This window comes from Micropterus salmoides, unplaced genomic scaffold (genome assembly GCF_014851395.1).
Source record: "Micropterus salmoides isolate LMB-PRFRI ecotype aquatic unplaced genomic scaffold, ASM1485139v1 Ms_hic_scaffold_19, whole genome shotgun sequence".
NCBI lineage: Eukaryota > Metazoa > Chordata > Actinopteri > Centrarchiformes > Centrarchidae > Micropterus > Micropterus salmoides.
Genome location: NW_024041039.1, coordinates 14,337,249 through 14,349,801, shown reverse-complemented (window position 1 = coordinate 14,349,801; position 12,553 = coordinate 14,337,249). Strand labels below are relative to the sequence as shown.

Genomic DNA, 12,553 nt, shown 5'->3' with positions numbered 1-12,553 from the left:
AGAAATCTTAGTTTGGTAGATTATGAAGGGTCTGAATCCTTATACAAGACAGCAGGAGTGTGTAGCTATATATAAGGCTTAAAAATATTAAATTAATCACAGTGAATGGCCTTAATGTTGTTAGAGGAAGTAGCGGATCTGCACCCACTTAGGGTCAGAAATAGCTGAAATATGAAATAACAGAATTAAACTAAAGATTTATTCATTACAGGGCATCAGCCTATACAGGGGTTTTAATGCATTACTTTATTCATTTAATTACTCAATTTGTTATATTGTAATTAAAAAATGATTTATTTCAATATCGATTTGAAGGTTGCTACAGAGTTCTTGACTCGGTTTACAGTCACCGTAGATTTTAAACACACCAACCACATAAACAGGTTCTTTATAAATGGATGGATTATTACACTACAAACTAGACACACAAAAAACACTAATCACCCTTCATTGATCACGCTGCATGAGCAACAATGGATGAGTGTGCCACGTCAAGACGATGCCCAAAGGGTGAATTGTTTGCAGTTTTGTACTGTGCAACAATTCAGAACTTTGCCATTCACCCTTTCTACCTATAAATCCTATCTATTGCCACCAGCAAGGAAGACATTGTGTGGCCAGTCCTGTGGTTTTGGGGGAGTCAAACCTGGGGAAACAAAACACCCTCATAAAAGACAAACAGGAACATCTTCACATTAAACTTGCAACATGCAGGGCCAGGGTCTTAGGTTGTGGACACTAAGGCTGCCCCCGACTAAAGATTTTCCCAGTCAACTATTAGTTAGTTCAAGCCATTAGTTGCATGTTTATGATATTAATTTAATTATTTAAATATATACAACATATTTTGGGGACATCAGAAAATGGTTTGAGTTCAAGTACGGATAAATGCAGTCAACGTACTGTTATCATGCAACATTCATTAATTTATATGTTAAATGTTATGCAAAATGTTACTATAATGTTGTAGTGGGAGTTTACCTGAGTTTCCAGCATTTTGTGTGCTGCTGTCTCCAGTATGTCAATCTCTGTTGGCTTGCTCATTAGTCTGAACACGCACACAAGCTCACAATTGAAAAGGAAACCTCACCGCTAGGCCACTGAAAATTACACATGGCCCCTTTAAAATTACATTTTACAAACACACGCCCAAAGTGAGCCACCTGTTAACAACAAGCGGTAATGATTCTGAATGAGACTGAACATTTTGTTAATTTATTTCAACACAGTAAGAAATAAGTAACCTCCAACTTAACAACAACAAATACTTGCAGACTTAACACAACGGATTATAATGTAATAGGGCTGGACAATTAATCGAAAAGTTACTGAAAAATGAGTGAAATTTTAGTAGCAGTGTCCATTAATCAGCATTGGCGATGCGCCAAACATAGGGGAACCGTGTCTCTATAATGTGGACGTCGACATTACCTCATAAAATAACATTTAGATAATAAAAAAAAAAAAACGGTGAATCAAAAAAATAAATAAACCCAGCTTTAATAATAGAGCATATTTACAGTAAAAACCTTGTTAAAAACTATGAGGGTAATTATTGAATAATCTTTCAATAATCGTAATCGAGGTAAAATGTTCAATTAATCATGATTTTGATTTTAGGTGAAATTGTCCAGCCCTACCCCGCGACCCTGTAGGCAGGATAAGCGGTTGACAATGGATGGATGGTTGGATGGATGGATGTCCAGTCCTATAACATAACTTACAAAGTAACTCGCTACAAACTCGCTCCTCTCCCACTTGATGCATCTCTTGTCCCCGCCTGTACCCGATTTCAGAGTCCTGGCCGGAGCCACTCTATTACCTTGGGACTGGCCTCATTCTGACTCTGGTTCTGGTGCTCATTCCGGCGCAGTTCCTTGGCAGTTCCTTCCTACTGGTGTTCCAAAGGTCCTGTGCTAGTTGTGTAAACAAACACCAACACTCCCCCAATACAGTGCGCTCCAAGTCTGGGAAGAGCCTGCTAATAGGGTCGCTAACTAGCTAAATAGCAAATGGCAGCTGGAGTTAGCAGCAGAGTGGTGAGCACCGATAAGTGACATCTGTGTTACATGAGAGAAGCTTCACGTTGCAACAGTCCTCTGATACTTTTGTCCTGGTGACAAGGCGCAGTTCCTGAATGGAGTTTGCAGTTTTAGTTTTTCTGTCTGTGACTAATTAAACATTTGTCGACTAAGACTCTTCTAATTAACTATGGGGGTATTTATGTTTCAATATTATTTGTGTGAACAGACGAGCAATCTGTCTGTAAATGTGTAATCTGTAAATATAAAAAACTTTCCACAAATACAAAATGAAGATTTTCAAACTCTCAAAAATATTTTGCAAATAGAAAACAAATTCCACAAATAATAAAAATATCTGTGAATATATTTAATAGTTTACAAATAAATGAACCACATTTGTAAATATCTTTCTAACATTTACAACTTTCAAACAGGCATTTGTGAGTCCCGCCTGTATTTGTCGATCTCAGTTCTTCACACACGGAGTTTTGAAACAAACTTTCCGCCGATGGAAAGAAAATCGACTCGTGACATTCGGCTGTTTTCGGAGACCACGTGATGATGCCTGCTGACTCCCGCTGATGACGTCATTTCCACATTTCAAAGTAAAACGGCCTCGGAACTGCCTGAATGTGCGAGCTTGTTGCTATCGCGAAGGAAATATCAGCTGCTCTTCCAACAAAATGTGAATGCAGACTGAAATTCAACCGTGATGTTGTGTCGGGGGAGGCAGCGATTCAAACCAGCGGTGAGTAAGAAGTAGTATAATTATATTATATAACAATGTATTAAGCTATGAGCACAGGGAAAGTCCGCAAGCCGCTAGGCTAATTTCAGCAGTTTGAAAACGGCACAGGCTCTAGCTAATGATGGTGTTTAGCAAAAAGCAAACCAAGACTATGAGCCGAATGTTTGTTAAAAGTTAGTGTGAGCTATGTTCGATGCATGTTAGTGGACTGTACTGAATTTACATTTAACCATAACATTATACTTGTTTTCCTAGTATGGCCAAAAGCCGAATGGACATCGGTGGTAGTTCCTGTCCTGTGGTCAACACCAGGATCAAGAAGTGGACAAAAAGAACAACAACGAATATATAATTTAATATATAAATCACAGTTTAATTCAAACAATATAATAAAATCCTTTCATAATCCACCCCAGGTCTTGTTGTTTCTGTGTAAATACTGAGGAAGAATGTGTGTAACGTTGTTACTGCGTAATTAGAGTAGGCCTATAGGAAAACAGTGGACACTTACTAGGTTCCTCTGTAGCTCATTTAACACTATGTTTGATCCCACTTCATATAGGCCATATGTAATGCACACAAAATGTTTGGTCACATTTTATTGGTTTAATTTAACAAGATCTTTTGATGTTGAGTCACCAAAGTCCTCCAATGTTTTCGCATTACGAATACGAATATGTACTCCACTACAGGCAGTAGGGGGCAGCAGAGCGCTTTCCTACTGCCGGTTGGGGACTGTTTTGATGACGTAGCTGTCGTAATCTTGCCATTCTGGCAGCAGGTTTCTGTGTTATTAATTTCTTCTACACAAAGCCAATAAATAGGCATAGTAAATCATTATCTCTTGTGTTTAAGTTGTTTTTTTGTATTCACTGTGTAGTTTGATTATAAGTTACTTATACTCTGCTATTCATTCAAACCTTTATTTATCCAGGATAAAACTCCTTGAGATTAAAAATCTCTTTTACAAGAGTGTCCTGGCAAGTGGCAGCAGCGCGGTTACAAATAGATACAGAGACACTTACAGGTAAATATATAGACACATTTTCACTCATCATATTCAAACAACAATGACATTTAAAAAATAACATCCTCAATCAAAACAGTGACAGACAGACTGCCTTTCTGCAAGGTCCTTTAAAAAGCCTTTAAAAGAATAAAGTGAGACCAACTCCTTCAACTGTAGTTCATTCTGAAGCTGATTCCATGCAGATGGCGCTGCAAAATTAAAAGCCTTTTTGCCAAAGTCAGTGCGGGCTTTAGGGACAGTCAATAAAAACAGATCCTGTGAGCACAGGTGATATGTTCCTGCAGGCCTCGGGAGGATGTAAGTGTTCAGATAAGGAGGAAGAAGTCCTAATACTGCCTTATAAATAAAAAGATGCCAATGCATTCAACGCCGAATGGAGAGGGAGAACCACCCAACCCGAGAATACAGCAAACAGTGATGAGTGAGAGATTTTAAGCTTGTGTTGAATCTCAAGGCTCCATGAAACACGGTGTCCAAAGCATGAAGACACTGGGAGGTTGAATGCATGTATAAAATATCACCATAGTCCAAGACAGACAAGAATGTTGCATTTATAAGTTGTTTTTTTGCTTCAAAAGATAAACAGGACTTGATTCTAAAAAAAAAACCTTAACTTCAATTTCAGTTTTTTAACCAGATCTTGGACATGCAATGTAAAAGATTGGTCAATGGTAATGCCCAAGTATTTATAATGTGACACTTCTTCAATTTCTGTACCAGAAAGTGTACAAATGGTTAGGACATTGTTTTTAGTTGATTTTCCCAGAGTGAAAGTCATGACTTTAGTTTTTTTTAAAAGCGGACTGTAAATTTGTGATTGCTTGACCGAATGTGGACCCAGAACAATAGAGAACAGTGTCATCAGCATAGTAATGATAGTTTGTATTTTTTATATTATTGCAGAGATTGTTTGTATAAATGATAAAAAGAAGAGGCCCAAGGACTGAGCCTTGAGGCACCCCTTTTGAAATATTTAGGGAGGCAGAAGTGAGGCCGTCTACTTGCACACATTGTGTTCTCCCTGATAGGTAACCATCCCACTGCTTGTTCTGATAGTCCAATAGAGGTGAGTCTTTAAAGGAGTATTTTATGGTCCACTATGTCAAAAGTGCTGCACAGTGCTGTTTATTGTCCAAGGTTTTTACCAGGTCATTGACAACTTTATATGTGGACAGTAGAATGACAGTAACGGTAAAACAAACTCCAAACTCCCAGCTCCCTTGTCAATATAAATGCCCACCGTTAATGTTTACAGCTCCTGTTCATTTTCTTCATTTTATATTCAAAGTGTTTTATTTGTATTTTGTTTATAAAAATATGTTTTGTGACGGTTAAAGGTCGTCCATATCAATTTAATGCTAAAAATGTCACTATCTTGCCTGGAACGTTATAAACCGTTGAGGACAGCAACGTCTCTCTCAATTATTACAGAACTATTAAATGGTTTATTTAGCCTGTTAATATGTGAAAGGTTTACATTCCTTGATAATATAGGAAAGGTTTATTTTCCCTGTTAATATGTGATATGTTCACAATACAAGGTATGATGAGTAGGTGGATTATTTGTCATAATTGTGTATGAATCTGTGTTTATTGACAGATACATGTTGTTAAATTTATGTATGTAGTAATTTAGTTGAAAATGAGTGATGATCAAAAAGGGACTTTATTGATTTACTTAAATTACTGTATTTATTAAATAAATTCTGGCAAGACCTGGCAAGACCAACGGCAGCAGGTTTAATTTCTCCTGTTTTACAGGTTTTATCATCTGTCCACATGCCCTGTGCCTGGGGCGTGTAACACAAAGGCTACATACATATAGCCTATATCACATTACTACATCACGATACGTTTGTTATCCACTCCAGCCTGTCTTATAAGCTGCTGCAGTGCAGGATGACTTTCTGAACTTGTTCTTATTCCAAATCATACAGTAAAGGAGAATACATGCAAATCCCTGCAGTGTGGCTGTCTTTCTGAAGGCGGGACAAATTAATGGCTTTAGTGCTCTTTTTATATTATTGCGTTGCGTTGGCAGTCATCACTGAGGGCCAACCAACTCATCAGTCTTTAATGTTTTTGATTCAGGTGGGTAAAAGTCAGAAAACACTTGATATTGTGGAATGGAACTGTAATGTCTATGTAGAGCAGTTTCATATTTAGTCAGGTTAGCTACATCATTTCAGTTATAGGCTATGGTTTTAGAACTTTAGAAATTTAGAATTAGTGATATAAAATGGAATAATAGCTTATAGTAATGTTTAATGTTAACATGTCTTTGTTTAAGTAAAGTGTTAAAATATCTATCCCTGTATAATTTATTACAGGTGGACAACACATGAACTAGTTATAAGAACTTATAACATGTAATTGTTTGCTTTAAGTAAAGTGACACACATTTTGCGCAGGAAAACAACTTTTTTTTCTTCACTTTATGAACAATCTGTATGAGTTTTGAACACTTTGCAGTTTAGCACAAAAACACAACTTACGGTGATCATGGTGAAAGAGTGGCGATCATATGGACAAGCCCTAACAGATGTGGTGGACAATTGGAGCCGCGTTTTACAAAACATTAAAGGACATTTAAAAGTAATTGAAAGGGAATACTGTTTGGGCAGTTAGGGTGGTAATCTCTTGGCACCTTAAGATTCGATTTGATTACAGTTCAGAGGGCAGCGATCCAACTTGATGTGTCTTTTTTTCTGTGATTTCTGGATAATTACTAAGCATTTAATTTGCACATTAAAAAGAAGTCTCCTCAATTGTTTAAAATGACTAGTTTACATTCCTGTTTGAATTAAACTGTGATTTATACATTAAAGACTTATGAATTCTTAATTTCGTGTTTGTTGCGTTTTTGTCCACTTCTTGATCCTGGTGTTGACCACAGGACAGGAACTACCACCGATGTCCATTCGGCTTTTGGCCATACTAGGAAAAAAAGTATAACGTTATGGTTAAATGTAAATTCAGTACAGTCCACTAACATGCATCGAACATAGCTCACACCCACAACATTCAGCTCATAGTCATGGTTTGATTTTTGCTAAACAACATCATTAGCTAGAGCCAGTGGCATTTTCAAACTGCTGAAATTAGCCTAGCGGCTAGCGGACTTTCTCTGTGCTTATAGCTTAATACATTGTTATATAATTATACTATTTCTTACTCACTGCTGGTTTGAATCACTGCCTCTCCCGACACAACATCACGGTTGAATTTCAGTCTGCATTCACATTTGGTTGAAACAGCAGCTGATATTTCCTTCGCAAAAGCAACAAGCTCGCACATTCAGGCAGTTCAGAGGCTGTTTTAATTTGAATTGTGGAAATGACGTCATCAGCGGGTATCAGCAGGCATCATCACGTGGTCTCCGAAAACAGCCGAATGACACGAGTCGATTTTTTTTCCATCGGCGGAAAGTTTGTTTCAAAACTCCGTCTGTGAAGAACTGAGATCGACAAATACAGGCGGGACACACAAATGCCTGTTTGAAAGTGACAAATACTTTACAACAATTTGTAAATTAAAACTGGACTCACAAATGCCTATTTGAAAGTTGTAAATGTTAAGATATTCACAAATGTGGTTAATTTATTTGTAAACTATTAAATATATTCACAGATATTTTTATTATTTGTAGAATTTGTTTTCTATTTGCAAAATATTTTTGTGAGTTTACAAATCTTCATTTTGTATTTGTGGAAAGTGTTTATAGATTACACATTTACACACAGATCGCTCATCTGTTCACACAAATAATATAAATAATAACGGTTTAGTTGACTATTAGAGGGCAGCCCTGGTTGATGTGTTAGTTGGAAGGTATGTTTTTTCAGATGTCTTGTAGTAGCCAAATGTTTCGCCTTGGAGAACAGTCTGAAATGATAATCATAGACTGTACATAGCAGCAGCAATGTCAAAACCTCAATGTGCATAAATGTTTGATCCCAGCAAACTCAATTCCCGCTTTCACCAGGCAACCCCGCAAAAAACATGTTTTTAATGAGTGATCAAAAGGTAAAAAGTAGAAATATGGAAATCACATTACTAAGATTTCTCAAGAATGCGTATTTAATTGGCCAACACAGTGCCTGGCAAAATGACATTACATTGTGTTTTCATGCAATGCTTCTGTCCCATGGTTTCAGATTTCCCACAGTAATCTAAGGCTTCACTGTGTAACAACATCCCTATAATGCACTTCTGAAGCCATTAAAATGTTGTTGTTCACAGTAATTAATAATTTTACAGTAAATACAGTGCAGTGCAAAAAAATGGATTTGTTTGTCGCTAATGCAGGCAGAATACTGAAAACAAAATCTGAGAGATTTAAAAACATAGCTCTAATTACACACTTTATTTCACCTTTAACACCTCCAACATAAGCTGGAATAACTATCTGAACACATTCACAATTTACAAAACAAATTTACAAAAGCAGTCTTTATCCAGTCACAAAACATCAAGTAAACACTAACTATTAATATGTCAGATCCCAAGTACATAGACATGCTGTGTATGATCTTACTTAGGAGAAACAGGAGGGGGAGAAAAAGAGAGCAGATGAAAGACATTTTGGCTGACATCAGTGTAATCACAGTTTCCTTTAAGAGGCTGAGTCAGAGACAGACTGAGTAGAGTAGAGAGGTTGCTGGAGCAGTGTAGCTGAACGTTTAACACGTGGACTTACTTGGGAGGAATGACTCTTCAACCTACAAGGTAAGGTAATGGTTTATATATTGAAAAATATTTCACATTCGCATTGATACATTATTATTTTATAACATTGAGAATTTACAATGTACAGTAGTGTTGTGCTTTATGATCATTTTATGTAATTAAGTACAGAAATTTGTTAATAATGTATTGATGTGTGAAGAAAGCTGTTCACATTCATTATACATCAAAATATGTAGGGCAACAAGATGCATTGAAACGTAACAGGAAAAAGTACAGTGAGTCAAGCTGAAACAAACTCAAAGAGAAGGGGAGAAAAACTGGGATTGTCCCTACAAGTAGAGACTTGTCTTTTAGTGTCTTGTCTTTTCCTCTAAACACCTTTAGTGTATATGAGCAACAACCCCATCTCTTTTTTGATATATACATTTTGGTTAAATGTTTTGTTTTTACAATGCTGATACACAAAAAGTAGCAGTAACAGATGTGTTGATGGAATGGAAAATTTCACAAAAACATTAATTCAGTGTCAGAAACATTAATTCATCTGAGCTCAGTTTTGGCCCCATGTTTAAGAAGACACACTAAAGACAATCAACTTTATAAACATTAAATATTTAGTTTCTGTAAAGCACATGTTGCACTTTGCAGCAGTTACTTATGCATGCAGTGTTCACACTGCCACAGGGCTCGTGTCTTCTATGTGCAGCTACAAAAACAAACTGTGACAAACTGACACATTTAAAGAAAACGTCCTCTCTCTCTCTCAAATTGCAGCTCTATTGATTGTTATTTTCATACATTAAAAAAACATTCTCATATGTGTTGAGTTTCATTTAAAAATTGCATTTGACTTTGACAGAATGGTTAAGTGCTAAACAAAGTTTAGTTAGATCTAATTTTGTGCAGAGCAAGATCAGACCCTTCAGGGGAATTAGGGTGAACAGAGCCAGGCCTGTTTCTCATTATTGGCAAACACTGAGCTACACGACTTAGACACAGGTACAGTGGAAACAGACTGCTACTTAATGATTTATGGGTGGAGGACAGGCTGGTAGGTGGTTCAGTTCAAGGTTGCAATGCAACAATAATTCCAATAGCAGTATAGTTTGGAGATGGACATTTAAATACACTGTTTTGTTTTATGATTGGTTGTGTAGTTGGAGCTCAAAAAGGTCAGCTGAAGATTAGTTATATGCAGAGGATTGCTGGCCCCACCACTACATACTGTATACTGTTCCAAAAAATGAAGGGAACACTTAATCATCACAGTATAAGTCAATTTAACTTCAGGGATTTCAATCTGTCCAGTAAGAAGCATAAGCGATTGTGACTTGTTTTGGTGCAAATAAAAGTGGCAAGAGCAAGACAACTAGTCTTAGTGGGATCTTTGCTCACAGGCCAGCAGTGTGCATCTCAATTGGCATTCGTCAGAGAACACCAGAATTGGCAGGTTCGCCATTGGCGCCCCAGTCTCTTCAGAATGGGAGCAGGTTCACACTGAGTACATGTGACAGATGTGAAAGTGCCTGCAACATCATCCAGCATGACCAGTTTGGAGGTGGGTCAGTGATGGTCTCAGTAGGCATATCCTTGGAAGACTGCACAGGCCTCCACATGCTAATAGTAGTACCTTGACTGCTGTTAGGTACCAGGATGAAATCCTCAGAGCCATTGTCAGACTTGCTGGTGCACTAGGCCCTGGGTTCCTCCTGGTGCAGGACTTTGCCTGGCCTCATGAGGCCAGAGTGTGTAGGCAGTTCCTTGATGATGAAGGCACTGATGCCATTGAGTGGCGCTCTTGTTCCCCAGACCTGAATTCAACTGAGAACGTCTTGGTCCTGGTGGTATTGGTCTAGGAGCTCACAGATAACCTGATCCATGATTGGGAGGAGATCCCCCAGGACATCATCTGCTGTCTCATCAGGAACATGCACAGACTTTGTCTGGAGTGCGTACAGGCACGTGGGGGCCATACACACTACTGAGTCACATGATGAGTTGCCGTGAATCCAGCCCTCAGTTGGTTGGTGATTTTGGTTTCCATTGACTGTTGTTACATTTTGTTCTCGACAAATTGTACAATGAACAGTAAAGATTTTGAAATTTTTAAATATTTTGTTCATTGAGATATAATGTTTGATTTAAGTGTTCCCTTATTATTTTGAGCAGTGTATTTACTGTATGGTTATATGACCATCTAACTCTTGGAAAGAAAGCAAAAAAAGTGTATTTGACAAAATGTGAAACTGTTGATTTGATGTATATGTTCATTTATCTTCACAGCATCCCAGACTTCAGCACTACAGCTTTACATGGAGACCAAAACAACACCAATGGCAGCCTTTGTCCTGATCCGGATTCCTGGGAATGGCTCAACACCAGGCAGCCAGTGTACATCCTGCTCATCACGGTGCTGGGGATCGTGTTTAATGTGTTTGTCCTGATGGTTTTCTGCCTTCATAAGAAGGCCTGCACTGTGGCTGAGATCTACTTGAGTAACCTGGCTGCTGCTGACATTGTCCTGGTGTCCTGTTTGCCTTTCTGGGCTGTCAATGTAGCCAATGGTTTCAACTGGCCTTTTGGTCTGTTCTTGTGCAAAGTCGTCAACCTGGGCATTAAAATGAATGCCTACTGCAGCATCTATTTCCTTGTTTTGATCAGCATAGATCGCTATGTGGCACTGGTGCATACAATGTCCCATGGCAGGATGCGTAGGCCAAAATATGCCAAACTGGGCTGTCTGCTGATGTGGGGTTTTGGCTTGCTCCTGAGTGTCCCCGCGCTCATTTTCAGGGAAGTGAAATATTTTCCCGAGTACGATGTAAATGCATGCTTTCTAGACTACCCAAACCACACTGTAGAGCTGCTCTGTGATGGGATGTTGATTGTTTTTAGCTTTATCATCCCATTTTCGATTATCTTATACTGCACTGTCAAGATTATTCAGGCTTTGAAGATCCAGGCAATAGAGAGGTTCAATGCTGAGAAAACAGAGCAGAGGGCCACCACTCTGGTGCTGGTGGTCCTCCTGGCATTCATGATCTGCTGGGTGCCGTTTCACGTGGTCACCACACTAGACGTGCTCTTACGAGCTGATGTCCTGGGAGGGTGTCACGTCATCACTGTCCTAGAGATCTGCAACCAGATCTTCACCTACTTAGCCTTCTTCAACAGTGTTCTCAACCCCATCCTCTATGTCATCGTAGGAAAGAATTTCCGGAAAAAAGTTCGGGAAGTCTTCAAGCAGTGGAGCATTAAGAGAACAGTGACCTCGGAATCTACACGTTCACTGTCCTCTACACTGAAGACTTTGGTTTAAAATACTGATCCTCTTACGTCAATGGATGAAACAATAATTTGTTGTAGATGTAATTGTGTAGTAATTCCGTCTCGTCAACATACAAGGCTTGAATTAATCTTTCCTCCTGAAAAAGGTGTTACAGATAGCTAACAAGTGTTATTGTGTCTCAACCATGTTAAATAATTATGTAATTTATTTTTTCACTTTTATAACAGTTTGACCACATGGTGTAACTTAAATCTAGCCTCTTGTTACAAACATTGGTATCAGTATCTTGAATGTACAGATGTTGCAAATTAAATCAGCCTGGTTGCTGCAAAATAATGTATGTAAATACAGTTTTCATATTCTGTCTTGTATTGCTAATAACTCAGATTATAAATAATACCAGTATTAGTTTTTCTCTGTACACAACCATCAAATAAAACATACATATTGTTTTATAGATGTCTTGTTGAATCTTTATAATGTATTCAAATATTAAGTTGAGCACAACAACCAGAACATGAAAGAGTCCTAACAACTGTGTTTTCTGGTGTTTCTGACTCATTGTCTGCACAGTTAAAAACAGGATTCTGTCAAAGATTTTCCAGTGGTGACACACAAACGTGCTCATTTTTGTTGGCTGTATGGACATAAATTGTCTCCTTATACATTTTTCCCCACACCACCATTTAATGGCCCAATGTTGACTCATTGTGGGCTGTGGGCAAGTATACACCCCTAGTTGTCCCCAAAATGAAGGCATGTCATGCCAAACA

The 12,553-nt window shown here is 38.1% G+C and overlaps 1 protein-coding gene across 1 annotated transcript; it reads left to right on the top strand.

Moving 5' to 3' along the window:
* The first annotated feature begins 8,410 nt into the window (after window positions 1-8,410).
* Window positions 8,411-12,237, top strand: LOC119909833 (B2 bradykinin receptor-like). Its single transcript, XM_038728075.1, has 2 exons — window positions 8,411-8,530; window positions 10,775-12,237. The coding sequence occupies exons 1-2, from the start codon at window positions 8,511-8,513 to the stop codon at window positions 11,808-11,810; spliced, it is 1,056 nt and encodes a 351-aa protein (XP_038584003.1). The 5' UTR covers window positions 8,411-8,510; the 3' UTR covers window positions 11,811-12,237.
* Window positions 12,238-12,553: the final 316 nt, after the last annotated feature.

Coding starts and splice junctions, on each gene's coding strand:
- LOC119909833 (XM_038728075.1), top strand. CDS start 8,511: ATGACTCTTCAACCTACAAG. Junction 8,531..10,774: donor ATGACTCTTCAACCTACAAG/GTAAGGTAATGG, acceptor TTATCTTCACAG/CATCCCAGACTTCAGCACTA.